The sequence below is a fragment of the Lethenteron reissneri genome, chromosome 40 (genome assembly GCF_015708825.2).
Source record: "Lethenteron reissneri isolate LAM-NWPU_2019-01 chromosome 40, ASM1570882v1, whole genome shotgun sequence".
Classification (NCBI taxonomy): Eukaryota; Metazoa; Chordata; class Hyperoartia; order Petromyzontiformes; family Petromyzontidae; genus Lethenteron; species Lethenteron reissneri.
In genome coordinates, this window is record NC_083818.1 from 7,692,685 (window position 1) to 7,717,443 (window position 24,759).

Below are 24,759 nucleotides of genomic sequence, written 5' to 3' on the forward strand. Positions count from 1 at the left end.
TAGGGGGGGGCAGGGGAGGTAGAGGGGAGAAGGATGACTGCGATGCACGTTTTGTCAGAGGCGGACGCAGCTGTGTCCCCGCGGGGCAGGGAAGAGTAATGTCTGTGCCCTGCGCACAGTATGGGCGATACAAAACAACGTGGATTTATGTTGTGCGGTGGCGATTTTAAAAAATTGAAAAGGTTTGGAGGCTGGACATTCGTTTCCATCATCTGTACGTTGATTGAGTGTTGCCCTCCCTCCCATGCGTGGGTTGTTTTTTTGGGTACTCTGGTTTCCTCCCACACTCATTAAGAGAGTTAGCCAAACATCTCAATATAGGGCGACAGAGCTTGGGCAATGATTGGTGCTGGTTCTGGCTGCCTTCCCGCTCGTCTGTGGTTGACTGAAATGCAATATGTTCTCGTCTACTAGACCAAAACTAAATGCGGACTAATTAACACTGAAATAGCATCCATATTCTACTGCATCCCAGGACGCTGCTGCGCAGAAACAATATGCATGCTTATTTTACAGACCGGCAATCTGTTACAGGCAGGGGGGGGGGGACACAACAGCTTGGACTTGGGCAGGGAGTCGACAGTGCAGATGGCTGGATGAAGGAAGTTCCAGGCTTTGCGAGTCGCTCGGGAGAATGAGGAGCCTCACACTGAATAAGACATTGGGTCAGATCGACCCCACTGTAGCTGGGTGGTCACGTTGCTTAGCGATGCCGCTTGGGGCAGAGCACCTTCGACATTTGTGATAGGAGCTTGACTGCCTCTACCACAGTTGAAGGCACCCACACTTTACCCCACCGTGAGTTTATGCACCGATCTATTTCCTGCAATGTAACCAAGTTACCGTTCAATCTTGATTTGAAGCTTTCGTGACTGCAGGAATCCATACTCTTTGGTTCTTTCGGTAAAGTCACGTGGGTAGAAATAAAATCAAATAAAACAAATCACAATTTACCGTTACTTACCATGACTTGCTGTTGTAACCACATTGCCTAGTCGAAGGGTGAGTAGTTAATAATAATATTTTCATTTTATATAGCGCCATTCATGCCAATAGCATCTCATAACGCTGTACATTAATCACACACAAGGATGAAATGTCATATACAGCCAATTTTTCTCGATCAATTCTCCAGCTCACGTTAGGTGCGCTGGATAGTGTGGGGGACTCGTGCGTAATTGGGTTAATGTGACCTCTTGCTACCGCCAGTGTCTGATATATTTTACCGCAAGGATTTAAAAAAATTAAAACAATGCTCTTGAATGGAATAGTGGCCCTGAAACCGTGAACAATTCGTCAACTCGCTGCAGACGTCGGTCGTTGGGGCTCCAACTGATAGCGAAGGTTGAAAGTGTTTAACTAGAATTGATTCAGAGCACGAAAAAAAATCTTCACAAGTTAGGTTATGGAGTAAATCGCATATATGGTAGGACATGGGGAAGGCACCAGCGACTAGTTTGTGCAATCAAAATCGGTGACCATATATGGGGATGGGGGAAAATGTAGTTTTTTATGCAACTGTTATAAAAGTTTAAACTTTAATCTTCCCATGATCATTATTAATCGATTCTAGGGTGAGAAAGATTATAATTGGCAAGATGCTTAACGGGCTTTTTTGTTTGTTTCAGTAAGAAGTTCAACGTGGAGTGCTCATTGTGACACACCAAGGGCGTCCAATCGATACGTTCCGAGGTTTTAACAAAACCGGACGGATTGTACGGACACTTGGCGATGACACCTTGGGCATTTGAGTGATTTTGCAAAAAGACGGCTCCCGCGGAGAGAAAGTAGTTCCGAAAAGCTCGCCGCGGTGCTTTTTAAATCCTTTATATTAAGTTCACTCGCTTGCTTGCTTGCGTGCTTGCGACCGTGCAAATCTTTCGGTCGTTTTTTAACCCACTTCCCGTGATCCAATCGAGCTGACATTTTCCACACAGACTCGTTGTGCGTGATAATTAATGTTCGTGAAAAATTTTTCCCAAAATTTTCCACTTTTTAGGAAATTTTTTTTTTCATATTTAATTAAAATACCAATGTGATAAAAATGAAACTCTTACTCAAGAAAAACAGAAATGAATAATAAAATAAAACCGATGCCACGCATATAAAGGATTTATAGTGAAAAACTTTGTTTTTACGGGTTAATTTTTCTCTCTCGGAAGAACACAAATCCAAGCTTAAAATGAATAAAAAACACTCCTGAAAAATTGAATTACCCCCCCCCCCCTCCACCCGCGAGAAACAATATAAAAGCATAAGCTGAAAATATCTGAACTTCCACAAACCTGCAAAACTCTGATCTAACGTCCGTTACCTGCGACCAACGGTTTCCTAAAATAGCACAGAAGAGCCCCTGGCTGCACAAGACGCGCATGACGCGCACACTCGGGGCGCTCGCTCGTGAACGGCACATCCCAGCCCCAGCCTCTGCAAGTCGCTGCCGATCAATTTGAGCGGAGCCTCGTGAACTTCAGCCGCGAGACCCTTGAATTGGCACGATGGTATAAAGCAAACGGCTCTTCAACGATACTTCCTGACAGGCCACATGGTGACAGCAGCCTGCGCCGGCGGGGTGTCGTACAATACGTGGACAAACACTGACTCGCATGGCGACGTGAGGTCATAATGCTTGTACATGTGACCACTCATCTATAACCTCAAATCTAAAGGTCTTTCATCTATCTCTTGTTTATCTCTTTCATCATGTTAATTGTTGTTTAATGTCCACAACTGTCTCGTATATATGTATGTTGAACTTCTTTCGCACTGTACGTAGCCGACCATGCTAATCGGAGGTGCAGAGGACAACAAACTGAACACAAAATAGCAATTCTCAAGAAATTAGTTTTCAATCTAGATTGAAAAGTGCATAGCTCCAGTGGCTTCTTAATATCGGAAGGAAGAGCGTTCCAGACGGCCGCAGAAGCGCATCTCTCAATCTCCACCTCTTGTTCATCTCTCCTTTCATTCACTAATCTTTATCTATTTGACTTTGGCGAGCCGTATTTCCGCCACTTCTGGCCTGCAGACTGTCAGTTGAAGATCACAACGATCTCGGTGAAACAGAAAATGCACATGAAGCGTTAAATTTGGGCCGCGGATGAGAATAATTAATTTGGTGGCTAACGCAAGCTGCCACAAGCAGATCCCAGACACCAGCAAATAAATTCTGCATCACCGCCCACTCTTTTTGAATGTTGACGTCGCAGGTCCAAGAGAGTTCCACTGTGCCATTACGATTTAGCAACAGTCAAACGCCATATCCTGCAGGGCGCAATTCGCTAAAGATTGTGGGATTACACGGTGAGGCGCAGGACGACGGGTTCAGGGAAGATGGGAGGCTTTGCTGAGTCCGCTGTAATCCCACAAATTGAAGGCATTTGTTCTGCCGCTGCTCCTTCTGACTTCAAAAAGTGAAATTCGCCATAAATCTGATCAAATCTGGCTGTCACCTCATCAAGCTAGTTGTAATTACTTGCGAAACGTCATATTCAGATTGTGTGCTGTACTAGTCATGAATTGGCGTGTTCTGTTTACGGGACAAACCTTACTAATTAGCTGTGTCGGGTGGTGGCGGGTTTAATGAAACATTTATTTACACGATCTAACCCACAAAAACCTGTATTATGTGTTCGTTCAGCATTAAATATACAACCTCCGACTAGCACGGTCGGCTACGTACGGTGCGAAAGAAGTTCAAAATACATACATAAGCATACAACGCACGTAACGATACGCGCGGGCAGCATCCGTCCCACGGACTCACGCGGGAGTGTTGGTGCTCATGGACATGAGGCCGGTGAGGAAGACGAGCGTGCCCACTACGGCCGCGGGCAGCAGCCAGCCGGTGTAGAAGCCTGGTGAAGACAAGCAGCAACACAGACAAAAATCCCCCTCCACCCCACACCCCCCCCGTGTAGCCTTTAACAGACTGTTGGGGCAAGTGCTGTTCGCGAGTGGCACCTATAAAGGCCGGCTTGGCACACGGAGTGGGTGGTGGGTGGTTAGCAAGCACCACGCCCGGCCGCCTTTGTCTCCGTACTGGCGAAGATTACACATTTGAGGCTGGGTCGACCTAGAGGAGGCCCAGGACCGGTTCAGATAATCGTCACTGGCGGTGTTGGCCGTGAGCGAAAATGGAACTCGGGTCGCCGGGTTCGTAGCGCACTGTGCTCACCGCGACACTACCATACCGAACCACACACACAGAGGTTAGGGCAACACAGTACGGTATGTATGTGTGTTGAACTTCGTTTGCACCGTACATCGCCAACCGTGCTAATCCGAGGTGCGGGGGAACGACAACAAACTAAACACACGGAAAAGTACTGTCACACAGGCATGTAAGGATTGTGAGAAATTTACATGAAAACATAACCAAGGTGGCCAAAAAGCCAGGATATATATTTATTATAACACTTGCATTACATTTTTTTTAGTTTTTTAAGTCAGAATTTACATTTTTATTGTTTATTATTTAAGTAAATATTTTTTTTCTATTATCACTTCACATCTATTTTTCGTATTCGTTTTCAGATGACATTTAAAATAATGGAATTAACCATATTGTGTCCTGACCTTTGTGCCACCCTGTTATAAGCAGAATTTAATTGTCTCTCAACACGCTACAAAAATAAAACTGCTTGTATTCCATCAGGCCTATTGGCTTTGAGAGACCCAATATTTCCCGGCAGCATTAGTTTCAAACAAGCGGATGGACCTGAGCGTGCATTGACGTTCATCTGGAAGTCGCGATTCAATTTGAGAACCCCTTTTGTTATCGTTTGGTGTTCGCCGCGTGTTATTTGTGCCGCCAAACAGCATTGCAGGTGTGCTACTGGGCATCTGTGAGAAAAAGCTTCATAGCTCGTCGGATTCTCGTTCTTACACCGTCGCGACTAACTTCTGTCGTGTTTGTACCGCATCATTCGCGATACTTTTACCTAAATTTAATGTCACTAATACGGATTTAATGATTCGCGTTTGATAAATATCAGAATGGCAATTAGATGCTCATTGCATGTTGACCTGAATGTAAATAGGAGGGTAAATATTTCAAGATTTTGCATCGATTGAGCGTTTAAATGCGACTGTGTCACGATAATAATTTGCGTCACAATTCAGAAACAATTTGCATGAGCAGTGAATATTTCTACATGCACCATTTCATTCGTGCATCGTCAGCGTATAAATCTACATTAGTCTACGAATCTGCGTTGTGCACCGTAATATTAAGCCTCCGAAATAAGGCAATGCACAACGCACTAACCAGATACACGCAGCATACGAATTAATTAATTCAAGACACACCACGATTTAAAAGACTATCAGCCATTAAAACCGCTTTAATTTATCATCAATTGCGTGCAGTCTTGCGCTCTATCACATTTTAATATGTTCATTTATATGTTGGGTACGTTTTTTCGCTCACCAATAATTTATGCCTTTCCCATTGGCTACAAGAGTGTGTTTACTGACCTTAATGAGAATATATATACAGTACGTACATGTAGAAACCATTTACTCTGTTTGCGTGCGAGCATTGCAGTTGAATGCTTCCTAGTAGGCTTCGATCAAACAAGACAACCGAGAACTGGCTTCAACTTTGCAGAGCTTGTTAAGCAACAAACCAAAAGACTCATTTGCTTTCACAATTGCATTTGCATCATCCATGATCAATCCACCGCTGGATGAAGGCCTCCCAAACTCTTCGCCATCTCTCATGCTTCTGCGATATATAATAAATGCACCCGGCACCTGCACACGAGTTGATTTCATTGCTCCATCTCCTCGGTGGACTGGCTCTCAATATGCCTTCTATCCCATGCCATTTGCCGGCACACACAATGTTTCCAATTTTTTTTTCTCTTCTCAAGTAATTTTATAACCTCATGTACGAATGAGTGTAACATTGATGCTGTAAACTAAGCCAGCAACATGGCCATGAAAAGAACAACGGTCGGCTTTGGCATTTCCCAACATTTTCAATGTCACTTGAAAGCATTTGTCATTGTGCTACATTTGTATGTCGTATTTTAATATAATAGAACTGCAGTGTTAACCGGCAATATTAATGACGCTACGTGAAAATAACATATTCGCTGCTGGTCTTGCGGCATGCGCCAGGGAGCAAATGATCTATCGGTGTGACTGAGTGACGAGCGAGCGGGACATCAACTGACACTCGTAATGGTACAGGTGGTGGCCCGGTTTGGGGTTAATGCTAATGGATGTGTCAGGGCAGTGAGCCAGCACTCACGACATCGAAAGCCAAACATCAGGTGACAGGCCGAGGATAGATTCGTTTTTATTACGCCCTCCGATGTGTTTTCCTGGCTGGATGATGTCCAACGTTTCACTCCACGTGGTGCGAGCTTCTGGTGGAACTGAAGTAACCAGTTGAACAAAAATTTAGTGAAAATCTTTGTCACAAATGACCGCGCAAAAATCCCTCCCGTGCGTCGCTGAATGTTTCGTCATTGCTCATGTGCATCGTCGAGTGAGCTGTAAGGGATGAAACCTGGCAGGCTGTCACAATATCCTTCAGGGTCTCCTGAAGGTTATAGGATGAAGGCCAATAACTATTCCACTGTATGTGTGGCCATGTCTATAATTGATTCAGGAATGGTGTCAAACAGCACTTAGTTTTTTTCCTTGATACTCAGCACGTGACGGCTTGTCAATTAAAAAAATATGTTTTACGCTCACGATACGCACACCAAATTGCGTGTCACTATCGATTATTATTCTACAATGTATTCCAATTAAATGCTGATGTTACATGGAGGCTATTGGAGCAGACGTCAGCTGTATGAGAGACAGAAATAAATTATAATCAATACAAACGAGACGGGGTGGGGGAAGAGGTAAAAATGTATCGATTTCTGAATCAAATTGTGACCCTAAATCGTGACGATTCATCGCATCACTGGAAGAGGTGATTTTACACGCATACGTGGCACTGATCACAGACAACCAGTGGACAATTACAATAAAAAAAACACGTATACAACTCTAAAATGTGCTGTATTGTATTTAAGCACATACGATATGACACTATTACACAGAATCGCGAGTAACGGCACTAATTGTGAGAATTATGAATTTGCTGTGGGTAACTGCCCTCAATATGAGAGATAAGGTCACGTGAGGTGCCCTGGGGGGAGCGTTCGTGGCTGAGAGGGCACAGGATTTGGATCCCGACCCTGACGCCTGCTGCTGTATATTTGGAGTTTGCGTTTCTCTCTCATCATCATCATCATCACGGTGGCTAGGAGATGTTAACTCCCTCGCCTGGTGTGCAGGAGGTCGTGGGTTCGATCCCGACCCTGACGCCTGCAGCTGTATATTTGGAGTTTGCGTTTCTCTCTCATCATCATCATCACGGTGGCTATGAGATGTTAACTCCCTCGCCTGGTGTGCAGGAGGTCGTGGGTTCGATCCCGACCCTGACGCCTGCTGCTGTACATTTGGAGTTTGCGTCGCTCTCTCTCATCATCATCACGGTGGCTAGGAGATGTTAACTACCTCGCCTGGTATACAGGAGGTCGTGGGTTCGATCCCGACCCTGACGCCTGCTGCTGTATATTTGGAGTTTGTGGTGTCCCTCTCCCTGTGGTTGTGTGGCATGATCTCAGGGACCTCCAGTTTTTCCCTCGACATTTAGAATCAACATCACGCATTTAGAACATTTCGCTGCTATAAATGTCCACGTGATAAGCCACTTCGTTGAGCTGTCGTTTGTGATGGCTCGGCCGCTTCTGAAGAAGAGCTACATAGCTCAGTGGGCCTTACCTGGTAAAATAAAAATGAGTTGCCACATCCAGAGTAAGTAATACCAGGACACAATAATAATAACAATATCTCATGATACCGGAGCAGAGGATAACTATGCCTAAAAGCTAGGACCCATATTGTAAAGAGAGTCTAACCCCAGCCCGGAGCATTCGAAAGTTTACCATCATTGTTTCAGGCGAGCCTGAGACACTGCGACTCAAAACCGGCCTGGAGTTTGCTTGTGTTGTGAGTCGATGCTGCTAAAATTGCGTACCCTGGTTTGTGTAAAAAATACTTTCATTTTTGTTGACATCGAAAGACGAATATATATTGGAGACACACTTCCAGTTAATGCATTTTGTTCCACGTAAAGGCATAATGATGACGTCACCCTGCTGCTGCTCTATATAAGAACGGGAGACACAGCAGAGCCTCACCATTCTGGCGAATTGCCCGATGATGCTGGATGCAATTACCAGCGAAACGTCGTGCTCAAATTGTAAATGTTGTGGCTTCAACACACCGGTGGGCTAAAGCAGTGAACTATTTGTCTTTTGTCAACGTGACACTTTTTTACTGATTGGCCGTGTCGGGTGGTGGAGGGTTACGACACATTTATAAATAACGTGATCTAAACCCAAAAAGTTGATTATGAATAACATTGGTCGCGAAAGCCTACGTGTTAAAGGCATAGTCTTTGGAGTTCGAATTATTAAGCAACCGACAACAACAACAACAAAAAACCGGGACGCTGAATGTCACGGGGAAGACTCACACGTCCCATGGGAAGATGCCTCAACAAGAGGGAGATCTGGAGAGAGCCAGGCCAGGTGGCAACCCCCCACTCACATTTGCATGCGTGCGGGTTGATCCCGTTTTCAGGTGACAGCTGGGAAATTCTTACCACGTTTGTTGATTGTTTGCGTTTTAAAAAGTGCACACGTACCCAGCCAGGAAAAGTAGATGGCGATCTTTTCGCCGAAATAGGATCGGATGTGGTCCAGCGGCTGGTACTTGTACCAGCAGCCCCAGCGCGCCCAGTACAAGAACAGAATCTGTCGCGGGTTGAGCTGCTCGGGCGACGTGGCATGGTTTGGCTTCTCGAAGACGCCCTGAGCAACCGGGGGACAAGTCAGGGATGCCGTGCCTGCCATGGCTGTGTAAACAATGCGGGTAAATGTGAAGGGTTGTTGGTTCGTCTTTCTGCGTTTACCAAGTTTACTAACCATTCAAATACAAATTAGCTCGTTCCACGCCGCACGTGCCGACGATTGTTCAGCACGTGGCACGTGACGCGCTAAGACATTAACGCTGTCTGCGTTGATAGAGAGTGACGAGTGTGATCTCAGTGTGTGTGTGTGTGTGAGTGTACACGAATCCTGGTTGTTGGTTGACTCAGTCCATCATCCCTCTGGGGTCGATAAAAATTGTTCAGCACATCGCACGTGACGCGCTAAGACATTAACGCTGTCTGCGTTGATAGAGAGTGACGAGTGTGATCTCAGTGTGTGTGTGTGTGTGTGAGTGTACATGAATCCTGGTTGTTGGTTGACTCAGTCCATCATCCCTCTGGGGTCGATTAAAAATTAATACCACTTTGTGGGGAAGCCAACAGTGGTTATCCTACAGGTAGACTCACCCCCCCACCCCCCCCCCCCCCATCAAAGCAATGTGGTATTAATTCTAGATTTGAAGCTTTCGTGACTGCAAGGATTCATATTCTTAGGTTTTTTCGGTAAAGTCACGTAGGTAAAACATCAAAATTAATGAAAATAAAATAAAATAAAAATCACGACGGAGACTTGTGTTGCCTCCGAAACGTCGTGATTTTTATTTTATTTTCATCAATTTTGATGTTTTACCTACGTGACTTTACCGAAAAAACCTAAGAACAATGTGGTATTTCCACCACTGGCTCAGGGCTGCTGACAGGAGATGAGAACCTCCTGAACTCTCACTTGAGCAGGAAATCACTTCGGCTTATTCGGCACCCGGTTCGGAAGAGGTCACCCATCGCTGACCTCGTGCAGGGGGAAGGCTGCGCTGTACACGTCCTCGCTAAGCAGTCGGTCGATGCCAATTTCCGCCCTCTTGCGCTTGCCATAGGCCGTCCGCGCCAGGATCTCGTACATCTGCCGAACGGGCCGCAGGGCAAGGACGATAATATCACCACCTTACTTGCTGCGATAGTTGATAATAAAAAAAGCAACTAGGTGACCCGTTGATATATTTGCACGGTTGGCTACGTGTTGTGCGAAAGAAGTTCAACATGCATACAGATGTACATACAAAGACCCCCCTCCAGTATAACCTTTAACAGGCTGTTGGGGCAAGTGCTGATAGCGAGCACCTATGAAGGCCGGCACGGCACACGAGGGGGGTGGGTGGCCAGCACGATTTTCGACCGCCTTTGTCTCCCCAGTGGCGATGTTTACTACACACCGCACCAGGTACTCATTTGAGGCTAAGTGGATCCAGGGGAGGCCCCAGGTCCGGTTCAGATAATCGTCACTGGTGTTGGCCTTTGAGCGGAAATCGAACCCTGAGTTGCCGGGTTCGTAGCGCAGCGTAGCGGCGCTGACCGCAACACTTTGCTCATCTCGTCAAGGAGCATAAACCACCACGCAGACTGCGGTCATCCTCGCAGTAGCCGTTGTCTAGCCATTGCATCGGGCGATTCTGCGGCCGTCTGGAACGCCCTTCCTTTACGATATTACGAAGCCGCTGGAGGCATGCACTTTTAAATCTAGATTTGCAACTCATTTCTTGAGAACTGCTTTTGGTGTTTCGTTTGTTGTACTTCCCCACACCTCCGATTTAGCACGGTTAGCGACGTACAGTGTGAAAGAAGTTCAACATACGTACATTGAAATAACCTTGAGACTGACTGAGGCTTTTCCGGATGAATGCAATGCATTCATATTGTTGCAGCAGCAGCTAAAGCCAAATTCACTTCGATTCCCTTAAACCTAAAAGGTACGATACGATTTAGGTCCACTTTCGCGAATAGAAGTCTGGGAGAGCTGTCCTAATTTCTGAACAGCTGTTGACTCATGTTTATAAATGAATGCAGCGTCAACTCATTTGTAATCCCATTATGCCCACCGACAAGTCCAATTAAGCCACTCTCCATGGGGGGGGGGGGGGGCATGCATAGCAGCGGCACACCGAGAGCTGTCTCCACTCACAAACACGCGCTCCGACAGCAGCGGCAGCACCACAGAATCATCTCTCGCGTGCCTTGAGCACTGCACGCGTTGACATTTCAGCTCTTTAACCACCACCACCGTGGGTCATGATTTATCCGCTGCTGGAGGAAAAGACTCCCCAAGGCATCGCCATCTCGCGCGGTGTTGAGACTCAACGCTGTCACCTTCCCAACCCCCCCAACAGCTGATTCTGTTTCTCTCTCCCTGCAGGAGGAAATCCTCTTCATCCAGTGTGTGTGTGCAATATTCCCGTTTTACGTGTGCGTGCGTGCGTGCTGTGAGGAACGGAGTCTGCTCATTACGTCCGTGCTGTCCAATGTCGTGCTTGCACTGGAAGTTGACGTGAAGGATTTGTTTGTTCGTCACGAGATCGTCCCGGGAGTGAGTGCACTTTACGAATCAGAGGGGGTGGGGTGGGGGGACGTGCAGTGGCGAAGGGACGTAGGGCAACGCACGTTCGCTCCTCTCGCTGTGCAGATTTTTTGTCATCGGTCTCAGTGACGGATTAAGCTGGTGCGGGGCCTGTAGCATATGTTATTAAGGGGCCCTACATAAACATAAATATGAAAAGCATTTTTTTGACTTGCGTAGTAAAGTCATTGTATTTTTTCATTTGCTATACAGCCAGATAATACGACAAATCGCTAACCTTAAACACCGCATCGTTCATAAAAGTTGAAGGCGGTATAGTACTATAGTAATAAAGCAAGTGCAGAATCACTGAACCGGAATTGATAGCTTGAAAGCAATTAGCAAGGGTCCCTTGAAAGTGCGGGGACCGTAGCTACTACCCGTGTAGCTACTACACGTGTAGTAGCTACTACATGTGTAGCTACTACATGTGTAGCTACTACATGTGTAGCTACTACATATGAAGTGGTAGCTACTACATATGTCACTACTTGTGCTACTAGGATAATCCGGCACTGTTCGGTCCTCTATCCATCCGCAATCACCGCTTCAAGCGACGCTGCCCTTTGCCCCGATCCCGAATGTAGTTTTCCTAACAGGGCAAGTCGCTGGAGAGGAATGGTGGCCGGGCCTACCGATGGAACGGCGGCCGAACGACAGAAGACGTCCACCGCCAAAATAAACACAAAAACAAGGTGAAGCGATGGAATGAATCCCCCCCCCCCCCCCCCCCCCCGTGCAGGCGCTGGGCGTATTTGAATCACGGTGGCTTATTCTTCTGGCGGAATATTTTTCGTGTCGCTTTGCGGACTGGAGTCCGTGTGTTGAACTTCTTCGGCACCGTACGTACGTAGCCAACCGTGCTAATCGCAGGTGCCGGGGAAGGACAGCAAAAATAAACACGCAAAAAAACAAGGTGCTGGCACGTGACTAGAAGCAGCCGCAGCCAGAGCGAGGGGGTATACTGGGTGTGGTGTGCCGGGTGAGGAAATATTGTCTGGCTCGCTGACCCAGCTCTGGTTAGCATTGCAAAATAAAATAATGAGAGATGGATGGATGGTGAGGGCATGGGGAGGTCTTCACCCAGCAGTGGATATACAAGGCACGGCACATAAACGTGTGTACATATATACAGCAGAGAAATGGGATTCGAAAAAAAAGGGGGAGGGTTAGGGGAATCAACCCTTGCTATGTGAAACTTTAAGTAAAAAAAAACGGTTCAACTTGCAGAATACATTTTACAATGGAGCGTAACACGTCGATAAAATCAGGTGAGGTAAGAGGTAACACTCAAAAGCACTTATATCCATATTGTACAAAGCTACTCATTCAATGTCGTATTCTCGAAACATGTATCCATTAATACAGGAGCATTTACAGACGCCATGGTTATCTTGAATGTAAAAAAAACGTTAATGCCATATAATATAAAAGATCACCTTTTAAAATTTCCACTTACAATGCGTTGACGCTGAGTGTTGGTGAAATACGTGTCGTGATTCTCGCTCCCTAGAAACCTGAGTGAGACACAGAGCGGTGGCACAGCCCATGATCAGTCACGTAGAGAGCGGAATTGCCAACGCAAGGCGTGAGATCCGTGGCTTCTATACTTCGAATCGAGTGCACAAGGGGCTGGGAGGTAGCCAGGGGATGGCAGAAGAGCCTTTTCATTTTGAACTGACATTAAAAAAATAAAGTTCATACAAATCCCTGCACACAACCGATTAATTACATCCCGAGTTCCATTACTGCCCCATCAGGACAGAAAATGTTGCTTCTAACCACCATTAAACCGAGAACGCTGCAGTTGTTTGGGCACATGAATAGATAAAAAAACGGTCCCCATTAGTTAGAACTGCTCAACCCGAGCTGCACAGACCATGGCAGTAGATGCGGACACCTGATGCACAAATGGAAACTCAAAACATCTCCAGTAGTGAGCGACTGTGGTCATCCGGCACAGAGATCCTGTCAAGGTAATAACGACACAATGTCCGATCCACAAATACAAAGGAGACATCGCAGCGATCGCACTCCGCTAGTCTTGCCGTGGTTATCCGGGCATGACCACCTGAATGTGAGATTGTAAATGGTTGCTCTGCATCTACATCAGCAGCCGTACGAAAGAAGAATAAGGAGAAGACTGATGAGCGCCTACCTGCTGAGTTTTGACTTGCGGAACTGGCAGGTGTAGTAACCCAGGGGTCGGTTGGGGACGTCCTCTTGCATAATGTTTGGGATTTTCAGACGCCCAAGCAACCGCTCAGACCAATTCTCAATCGTGTTTGGGCTTCCCTTGAATCGACAGGAGACGACACGGCACAGACACGAGACACGACGAGCCGCCGACGATTCGCACGGTTGGCTATGTGCCATGGGAAAGAAGTTTAACATACGTACATGCAGCATTTGTCGTTCGTTTCCTTCCGAGAAGACCTCACACGCGGCATTCGGTAATATTTTGACTCCGACCGGCGGTCAAACCGTTGCATTGCTTTAAAAAACACAACGGACGGGTGGATGCAGCATTGAAAACAAACGAGGAAGACAAACCACGCGTGCTGTAGATGCAAGGCTTCCGCAATGCTTTACGACGTGCGGTTCTTCTCGGAGGTGTTTCACGAGCGATAACGACGTTTCGGTTCCGTGGCGCACGACGAGATCGTGTTGTACGACGTTCCAGGGGAATGCCATCGGCACACGATTTTCATCGCTAAGTTTTTTGGGCAACCCTTTGATCAAAGTGTCCGGTTTTCAATGGTGTAAGCCTCTGATAGCAAGACAACTTTATGCTGAAGTTTCATTAAAATTGGATCGTCTTTACGGGGGCCCCTTTTATAGGCACAGACAGGCAGACCGACGGATGGTCATGAACCACTACGACTAATTTTTGTATTTGACCAGGTAAGGCCCACTGAGCTATGTAGCTCTTTTTCAAAAGCGCTGGACACCAATTGATACCCCAACGAAGTGGCTTATCACGTGTAAATGTATAGTAGCCAAATACTTAAACGTGTGATGTTGATTCTGAACGTGGAGAGAAAACCCGGAGGACCTGGAGTAAAATCCACGCCACCACGGGGAGAGAGATACGCACACTCAGAATATACAGCAGGCGTCAGGGTTGGCATTGAACCCACGTCCTCCTGTATACCAGGCGATGTAATTCACATCTCATACCACCGTCATCCACTCCACCCCCTTAGATGCGGCACGGCACTGAAACAACACCACCAACATTTCAACAAAAGCACCAGTCACCATGTATACACATCTCGTGTTGAAGCAAGTGGCATCATTCGTACTGTGGATCTATTCACCAAGAAGGCCCAAGTCGTCTGCGTCAATTGGACGGCAAAGATCCCATGACGTCATTGGGAAAAAGAGCAGGCCATTGTGTGCCGGAATTACGGTCGAAATTTGATCAGTTACTCGAATTTTGATAAATGTGTCGTTAAACCCGCCACCACCCGACGCAGCCAATTAACAAGGTTTCTCATGTAAACAGAACTGGACAATTCGTTACTAGTACAGCATACCAGTGTGTTGGAGAGCAAAGCCACAACATTTACAATCTGAAGTACGGCGTTTCACCAGTAACTACAACTAGCTTCATCTGGCGACAGACAGATTTGTGGAGAAATCCTCCTGGAACAAACACCGCCCCCCCCCCCGCCCCCTGTATTATAGATGATATTGGTCACGAAAGCCTACGTGTCATACTCGGAAGATTCCTTACGTATGTATGTTGAACTTCTTTCGCACCGTACGTAGCCAACCGCGCGACGAAACCAGCACCGCCGCTTATTGGCAGAATAACGGACCGGCGGCTGGAACAGCCTTCACTGGGCGGGGGGGGGGGGGGGGGGGTCCCCCACTAGTACAGGGTGCGGTATAAGCAACGAAGGGGTGCGGGACGATGGACGATGCCAACCTGCAGAGGCGCCCGCATGCACAGCTCCTCAGCGTAGTAGACGAGGACGTCCCAAGGGGCGCTCAACTTCATGTAGTGAATGTTCTTCCTTTCGCTCACCGTCACCTCCTGCAGACACGCGCAGGAAAGGGCAATCGCTCACGCCGCCGTAGCTGCCTGCCTGCCTCCTCGCGATGGCCCGGGCGGCGAGCGGAGTGGCCCTCTGCACGACGGCGCTTGAGCGTAACGTGTCTCTGTGTGTGTGTGTGTGAGATTGTTTTTGCTTTTGGAGAAAGTGTTCACTTGGGTTCGTGTTTTAACCCTCCGTCAACGAGCGAACCTACCTGTATTCTTGGTTCTTTCGGTAAAGTCACGTAGAAGGGAAATAATAAAATAATAAAAATATAAAACAATAAAAATTCTCACGACGTTTCGACTGCAACACAAGCAATCATCATCAGGTGTGAAATCCACAGCAAGAAAATTTGAAAAAAGTGGCGGTTTTTCCTAACGTCAGCACCAAGGACAGTGAAAGAACCAAGAATATGAATCCCTGCAGTCACGAAAGCTTTAAATCAAAATTGAACCTACCTGTGCTAAATCTTGACACAGTGTCCTAATGCAAAGAAGACTAAGTGTTTACGACGACATAAGGAAGACGTTTACGACTAAGACTTCGAAGGGGAGATTTGTTTTTTAGTCAATCCGTTTTATAATTGTTTGAAACGTTTGGGTTTTCCAGCCGGTATCAATATTCTGTTCGCATTGGGTTTTCATAATCATTTACAGATTTTATATTTCAGTTCCATCGCTGTGGAAAACAAATTGTGCAGACCATGCAGCGGTCATGATTGCAGTCAACTCCCGGAGTTGAAGGCCAACAACAAAAAATACGTGACTGTCATTTTCAGTGGCTTCAAGAAAAAAAAACTCACGCACTGCGTCACACTCGCCGAAGACGACAGGGAAAAGGACGCTGAATCATGATTTTACTGGGTGCAGGAGCTCTCCTTCATGGCCGTGAGAGAAAGGGAAAATGCCGTTTGACTCCTCGTAATATTTGCGCGTGTACTGTCAGGCGCTATCAAGATAAATATTGGGCCTTGGTAGATAATGCTTGGTTGAGGGTACCCGTCATGTATAATTTAGAAATAAATGTGTTGTAAAACTGGGGGTTTTGGGCTAAGTTACAGTTGAACAGTTATATTCCCTGTCTCCCCCCCCCCCTCATGCCTTCGATTAGCACGGATGGCTACGTACGGTGCAAGAGAAGTTCAACATACATCCACACTCTCATCAGGCCCGTGTACAGTAGGTAGGAATTTTGTTATTATTTGTGGCAAATGACCTTTCTTTTTTTTATAATCCTGTAGAAGGGTCCCCACTGAGTTCGACTGATTTAGTGCTTAGCGGGTGGTTTGGGGCCGTGCCCTGTGGGAACGTTTGAGAAAGAAAACGGGGTCAGGCAGCAGGCAATGAAATTGCCAAAAACAACAAAAAAACACCACCACTTGAAAGGCCTCTCTGTAGTGTTGTTGAGGCTGTTTGAACTCTGGATAACAAAAAATTAAAATAAACAATATCTGTGAATTCATAGTACGAGATCAGTAGCATTTACTGAGCATGTTCATGAAATATGCAACACCAGTTGTTTGTTTCCAGGCCAGTAGAAACTGTGAAATGGGATTTTAACGAGAAAATAATGATTAATGAATCTATCTGTATTTCATCAAAGCAATGTTGTGCGGAGAGGATAACGGCAATGATTTTTGATGTGACCATCTGGGCTTGAGCTTTAAAATAACGCAATTAAAATTTCAGTAATAAAAAAAAAATGAACATGGAACAATTTACAGCCCTTTGTCAATCCACTGCTAGATGAAAGCCTCACCACATCATGTTGATCACGATGGTTGTTTGACCATTCTTCACCGTGCTGTTCAGTGCGGGTTGAAGAAACGGATGAGGGAGACCCAGGACCGATTCATATATTACTCGCCACAGATATTAGCCTTGACCCAAAATCTAATTCTGGTTGCCGGGTTCATAGGGCAATTGCACGAACCAGCGTGCCTCTTTTCTGCCCAAAAACAATAAAACATATGCGTAGCTGGCCTACATTTACATTTCGATTGTAAACGTAATTGGGACATACATACACAAAGCCACATTCGGTTGGCTACATACGATGCAAATGGAGTTCAACAGCCATTCATACATCCATCCACCCCCTGTCATTTGCAATGAAAACTATATTGTCATGTATATGCACTTTGGGACACGTAAAAGGGAATGGCCATCACCTGAATATAGTGCAGTGTTAAATAAAATGAAGTCCTCTTTTAAGACGATGCATATTTGCTTTCAACTGGGCTGTATACAGGGCACAGGATAGGCAAGTTATTTTAGACACACGCACAACGTTCCCATCTTTGCAGTTGCTCCTGGCATCTTTGCCATTCATGATGATGATTTTAACAAATATTTTATTGACGTGATCTGACCCAGAAACATACATTACACTGATCAACACACTTTTTCTGGCATAAGGTATTCCAACGGTCTTAATGTAATTTTGGGGTGCTGATTCCAAATCTGGCATCAGTTTTTGTCTATCACATCAGGTTTTTGAGATATTAAAATATTGCATTTTCAATAAAAACTGCAGAATATTTAAAAAAAAGTAGATATCTACATAAATGATATTATAAACACACTATCCTAAAAATACAGCACCATATTTTAACACTAAAGCAGTCACTGACTCGCATCAACTTGCAATCATAAGTGACAGTTAATTTCGGGTAAAATCAAAGAAAATGGGGTATGCCGATAGCATAACAATGAGATGTGATAGAGAAAATCTGAGATCAGATTTGGAATTAGCACCCTGAAATTAGTCTAAAACAGCTGCAAAAGTCCAGGCCAGAATTTGTTTTCTTTGTTGACCTGTGTTATTAATCGTAATAATGGTGAAGGAAAGGCTCTTAACTGTTCATTGTAATAGCCCACCTCTTTCTGTCGTACGAATTGGCGATGGGTGGTGAGTGGCCTCACCTCCTCCATGAGTAAGCCCGACTTCTCCAGGTTGGTCAGGAACTTGGTGCGCCACCGTCCCTGTTTGTCCTGGCCACTGCCGCGCTCCATCTGCCTCTCGATGTCCTGCCGCTCCATCTCGTGGTACCGCCGGCTCCCCCTTCGCTTCCTCGCCTCACCCACCTTCTCCTCCCACACCAATATAAAATCTGCGGCGGGGAGGGAGAGCGTCGCCGCAGTGGTTCGGCAAAGGGTTGCCTTTGGTGTTTCCATAATCAACGTTTTTGGGTTTGGATCGCGTTATTTATAAATGTGTCATAACCCTCCACCACCCGACACGGCCAATTAGTAAAAAAACGCGATCTAAACCCAAAAACGTTGATTATGAATAATATTGGTCGCGAAAGCCTACGTGCTAAACTTTGGTGTTTCCGCAACGGCTCATCATTCCAGGCTATCGTGAAGACGACGTTTCACAGACGGCTACAACCTGACCCTAGGCGGTGATGCTGCTGTGTGGGGTTTACCTTATTCAATGATTTGCGAGTCCTTTTAATGAACTTACAAAATGTGGACCGTGATGGCGGCACACATGGCCTCCTCTGAGAGGACTGATGGAGCCGATGATGAGGCTGAAGGGACTGATGAGGCTGAGCGAGTTCGTGTGTGATTGAGACGATTCATCCATGAGCCAGGGGGGCACCACCGTGGCAAGATGTTAACTCCCTCGCCTGGTATGCAGGAGATCGTGGGATCAATACAAATCCTGACGTCAGTATATTTGGAGTTTGCGTGTCTCTCTCCCCGTGGTTGCGTGGGATTTTTTTTCGGGTGCGACGGTTTGTCCTTCGAACATTTAGAAACACGTGTTTAGATTATTTTGATGCTATACATTTCCACACGATAAGCCATTTCGTTGAGCTATCATTTGTGGGCAGATCGTTTCTGTAAAAGAGATATATAGCTTAGTAGGCCTTACCTGGTATTCATCTTTTTGGTTCTTTCGGTAAAGTCACGTAGAAGGGAAATAATAAATTAATAAAAATAAAACATAATAAAATAATTCTCACAAAATATGGAACGCTTCACGAATTTGCGTGGGGATGACACGCAAATTCGTGAAGCGTTCCATATTTTTGTGACAATTATTTTATTATGTTTTATTTTTATTATTTTATTATTTCCCTTCTACGTGACTTTACCGAAAGAACCAAGAAGATGAATCCCTGCAGTCACGAAAGCTTTAAATCGAAACTTACCTGGCATGTTTCACTTTTCGGTACCACGTGAAGTAGCATGACTTCACTGGTTCCAATTTATTTATGTGTCCAATGCATTATGCGATGACCATTTGAGATTAGTGGGTTTCCAAGTAATTTAATTTTGCTATTAACCATCTAACTAAACCAGTACGGAATTCTGATTCGGCCCATGGACTAGATGATGGGGTTGATGGGGCTGAGAGAACACGACACCAGTCACACGGGGTTAACCGAGGACGTGGCAAATTCATTGCCAAGGGAGGAGGCGACAGTGATGGGAACGGAGGTCGTACGAGGTTCGAGGGCCATTAGAGGGCAAGGCAATGGGACCGGTGGCTGTTGGTGGAGTATCGGGTAAAATGTAGTAATTATAATAATAAAAATGTAACTGTGAATTAAAAAATATATATAACGAATGCACACACACTTCCTGCAAGTAATGTTCTGTTAATTAATTACTGGAATAATCGAATGGAAGCCAGGAATGGGAGAATAATTAACAAGATTGATCATGGCTTTGGCCAGATGTAAAAAGGCCATGGAGAAATTGTCCATTTTATGGAGAGCACTTATAAACTCAGCACAATTTAACTGCAATACTGCATACGTGGGATGCTGTCGTGTGCTGTCATGGCTATCACGCTGGACTTGCAATCCAGATGTCACCTATTCGGTGAGAACGTATGTATGTTGAACTTAGATTTGAAGTTTTCGTGACTGCAAGGATCCATACTCTTGGTTTTTTCGGTAAAGTCACGAAATAAAATGAAAACAACTCAATTAAATCACGACGTTTCGGAAGCAACACAAGCCTCCGTCTTCAGGTGTGACTGCTCCAGCAACATTACTGAAAAAAATAAGAGTATGTTGAACATATTTTGCACTGTACATATAGCCAACCGTGTTCATCGGAGTGTGCGGGGAAAGGACAACAAACCAAACACAAAGATCAGTTCTAAATAAATTACTTTTCAATGTAAATTTAAAAGTGCATAGCTTCAGTGGCTTCCTAATATCAAAAGGAAGAGTATTCCAGACGGCCGCAGAAGCTCATCTGAAAGCGCGCGATATGCAGTGACCGTCTTTGTTCGATGCGAGCCAAAAGCCGCTGAGAGGATGCCTTGGGTCCGTAGTCTGGCGCGACCGTTTTGTGTGGCTGGCCACAATTCAAAGTGTGTAATGTCTCCACCGCGGTCAATCAGCAGGTCACGTGTCGTGGGGTATAAAGTGTGGGAACTCCGAACCTCTTCCAGCACGTCTGGCCAGTGTGAAAGAGTAGGCCAAAATACCCTATCTAGAGCTCCCTCTAGAGTGGAGGCCCTTCTGCCAGCAGAGGCATGAGCGAACAATTTGCAGGGCTGCACTTTTCCCCTTTATGCAGTCCGAACCTGCGACCTTTATACTGAAACTCCAGTGTGCCAATTTAGACGTCATCGCCAAGAAAATCAAGTAAGGGCAACGGTAATTTGTTTAGTTAATGGGTCGGCTCGTGTTTACAATGGGATACCATGCCATACACCTCAATTAATGAAACCATCACCGGTTCACTTACCAATTTTTGTCCTCCCATCGTGGAAGTAGTTTCCCTTGGGCGGCTGCTGTGGCGTGCCCGTGGAATCCATCGGATGCTCTTCCCCCCCATCCTGCAATGAAGGGAATGGTAAAATCCACCCAAGGCACGGACGTATGTTCCGCTCGTGACGAGCCCGAGGCACCCAGGACTGACCAACGCACCCCGAAACTCAACATTAATTTAATTGTAATGGTGCTGCTTTGAGACCAGAGGATTTTGGTGAGCTGAAATGTGCACGAATTTCCATGGAACATAGTAGCAGCACATTCTGCGGATTTTAAGACACTCCGGAAAGTAAAAAGCACCCCAATTTTCACAAATCTGGTCACACACATACGCACAGTCACCCATTGGGTTATGGGACGCATTCACAACTTGTGTTTTAAAATACGAAGGGAAACAGTGCGTCTTATAATGCGGAGAATAGGGTCATCATTTACAGACCTTCATCAATCCACTGCTGGATGAAGGCCTCCTCATTGCTGGTTATGTGGATTGTTTTCCAATACTTGACTCTGTTGGTCAGTGTGCATTGGGGAAGTTGGATGGGGTTGGTTACAGGACTGAGTCAGATGTCACTTGCCACTTATATTCGCTGTGACCGGGAATAAAATTCAGGTCGCGGTACCATCCCCGTACATCCAAGAGTGACCACCTCTACACTATGGGGCCCGCTAGATTGGCTAATGCCAACAAAAAAAAATCGAATCTGTAAATTACGAGACAACCCCATCATCATCATCACGACAGGACAAACAGCGCAGGCCGGGAAAGCCATGAGTTTCAAACAGCACACAGAAACGTGCACATAAAGCTCTGAGTGTATTGTTTGCAGAGGCTCGACTTTGCAGCAGTTATCATCGGTGACTATGCAGTGCTGATGAGTCCTAAGAGTGACGAAACCAGTCTGTGGTTGTCTCTTTCTTGCTGCCATCTGTTGGTCGGTCACATTTGCTCAAACTTCTTTGACGGTGACTGATGTAAGGCAAGAGGGATGCCATTGCAGTTCATCACGAACTGTTGATTGTTTTTCTAACAATGCACAAATGCCCGAGTGCTCTTCGTCCATGTCTCTGTGTGTTTTGTGGAAAAAATGTACCCTAGTATATTCATAATAAAGGGTTTTGGGTTAGATCGCGTAAGTAGAAATATTGTGTCGTAACCCTCCACCACCTAACACAGCCAATTAGTAAGGGATTTGTCACGTAAACACAACGCCAATTAGTTACTACTTGAGCCCACCGGTGTGGGAGAGTACACAACATTTACACAACACTTACACGATCTAACGCAAAAACCTTTATTATGAATAATATTGGTCACGAAAGCCTACGTGTTACACTTTTTTTCCGGTCGGTACTGTTCATGTTTTCCTTTTATGAATGGGGTGTCTCTTTGTTAACAGATTTGATGTGTGAACAGCATTTTGCTTTAGAATATATTTGATCCCAATTAATGAAATAGCATTTTACAGCGCCCACATGCACTGTTGGCAAGAATTAATTATACTAATTGGCAAGTATAAGAATGATCTTAATTGCGTTATCAAATTAACGTGCACTTTTCCCGTCTGATTTCTGGAAGTCTTGCAATTAAACACTCCTGGCAATTACCACCCTCTAACTTGCATATCGTTTGGAAATAATGCGACTAATAAGGCAACAAATTGGAAGAAAATGTAGATTTTTTTTGTTATATCCAGTTTAACACGTAGGCTTTCGCGACCAATATCCAAAATATAGTTTTTTTTGGGTTAGATCGCATATATGTCCAAATGCATCGTTAAACTTGCCACAAATCTCCACAAATCTGGCTGCCGGCCTGATGAAGCTAGTTGTAATTACTGACGAAACGTCGTACTCACATTGTAAATGTCGTGGCTTGGCTCTCCAACACACCGGTTCGCTGTACTAATGTCGAATTGGCACGTTCTGCTTACATAACAACCCTTACCGTTTGGCTGTAATGGGTGGTGGCGATCGAACGCAAAACAACATCTATACAGTTGCTCTGCACAGGTTATCAGGGGGCTGTAACCGCTATGGCCTCCTTCTTCTTCATCTTCATCTTCGCCCGTGTCTCCTGTCCAACCTCGACACGGTGGTCTTTTCCCAATATTCTGCACAGACCACCACTGCTGGTGTCGGCATTGCCAAATGTTGAGGAGTGGCATTGCGGTGCTGCGGGGCTATCTCAGGAGATACTCTACTGTTTTCTTCTCCTGACAAGCACCATTGGTCGGTTGTGCAGAAGCCCCCCTGCCCCCCACGATTTCATGAGAGAGTTGCATCTTCCGAAACCCACTCTCAGTCCAACTCCGCCATGTGAGCCATTTGGAATTGTAGCCAGATGCGAGCTCCTCGCTGGGGAAGAAGTCCTGGCAGTTTCCAGTGATGTGGTCAAGTGGTACAGTGGAGCACAATCCCCTTTTTTTTGTCTCGATGAGAGACGACGGTTGTGCTGGCTGATGGGCCATGTCGTGTTAAAACGCAAATGACACCACTGACAGATATTCTTAGGTTTTTTCGGTAAAGTCACGTAGGTAAAAACATTAAAAAGTAAAATAAAATAAAAATCACGACGTTTCGGAGGCAACACAAGCTTCCGTCTTCAGGTGGTACCGTCACAGCCACGACAGCTGTATCAAGTTAATTTACTTGAATTTACTTGATACAGCTGTCGTGGCTGTGACGGTACCACGAAACGTCGTGATTTTTATTTTATTTTACTTTTTAATGTTTTTACCTACGTGACTTTACCGAAAAAAACCTAAGAATATGAATCCTTGCAGTCACGAAAGCTTCAAATCTAGAACCACTGACAGAACCCTCGTCAAAAGTGACCCATGCCATCACGGCATCTGTGGGACTGCACGTTGGCTAATGCCACCACCACTTACCGTTGAAGAGTTCAAGCAGGCAAATAATGTGCCCTCTGCTGAGACATTGTAGTCGCACGCGAGTGCGTAGCTCGCTCTGTCAATCCGCCGCTGGATGAGGGCCTATCCGTGCATTTCGGCTTGGTGGAGGTATGTTTGACCATACTTCACCAAGTTGGTCAATGCGGTTTTGTGGAGGGGGCTTGGTGGCATAGAGGGGGGGGGGGGATATTGTTGCATTGCCATCTACTGCTCACGAATGTATACTACACTTCTGCCAATTACGCATGGTGGTTACCCCAGCAAGCTCTATCCAGCAGGCTTAAAAAAATCCCTGCTTAGCCGCCGATATTAAATGGGATCGGGCGAACACCCGCGGTTTGGTCACCGGCTGTTAACAACATCGCGCTTATTCTTAGGTTTTTTCGGTAAAGTCACGTAGGTAAAAAAAAGATTAAAATTAATAAAAGTAAAATAAAATAAAAATCACGACGTTTCGGAGGCAACACAAGCTTCCGTCTTTAGGTGGAACCGTCACAGCCCGACAGCTGTATCGTTTCGTCGTTCTGTGGAATTTACCGAGATGTGCTGAGAAGACGCGAGAGAACGAGAGACACACAAATACACATTTACACGCATTCTGTTCATATGTTGAACTTCTTTGGCGCCGTACGTAGCCAACCATGCTTCGTTCTCACACG

At 45.7% G+C, this 24,759-nt stretch overlaps 1 protein-coding gene across 3 annotated transcripts in view; it reads right to left on the minus strand.

Annotated features, from left to right (window-relative positions):
- Positions 1–24,759, minus strand: part of ANO7 (anoctamin 7) — a 59,496-nt gene that overhangs the window by 27,853 nt on the left and 6,884 nt on the right. For 2 of the 3 annotated variants that reach the window (XM_061568155.1, XM_061568156.1), the window contains exons 2-9: positions 21,160–21,250; positions 18,367–18,554; positions 15,331–15,438; positions 13,555–13,691; positions 12,856–12,913; positions 9,798–9,908; positions 8,723–8,888; positions 3,767–3,857 (exon numbers count right to left, since the gene is read on the minus strand). In XM_061568155.1, coding sequence (XP_061424139.1) covers positions 3,767–3,857; positions 8,723–8,888; positions 9,798–9,908; positions 12,856–12,913; positions 13,555–13,691; positions 15,331–15,438; positions 18,367–18,554; positions 21,160–21,250 — 950 coding nt within the window. Of the gene's footprint in view, positions 1–3,766; positions 3,858–8,722; positions 8,889–9,797; positions 9,909–12,855; positions 12,914–13,554; positions 13,692–15,330; positions 15,439–18,366; positions 18,555–21,159; positions 21,251–23,133; positions 23,180–24,759 lie in introns of those variants that run through there. The other variant, XM_061568157.1, reaches the window with a different exon arrangement.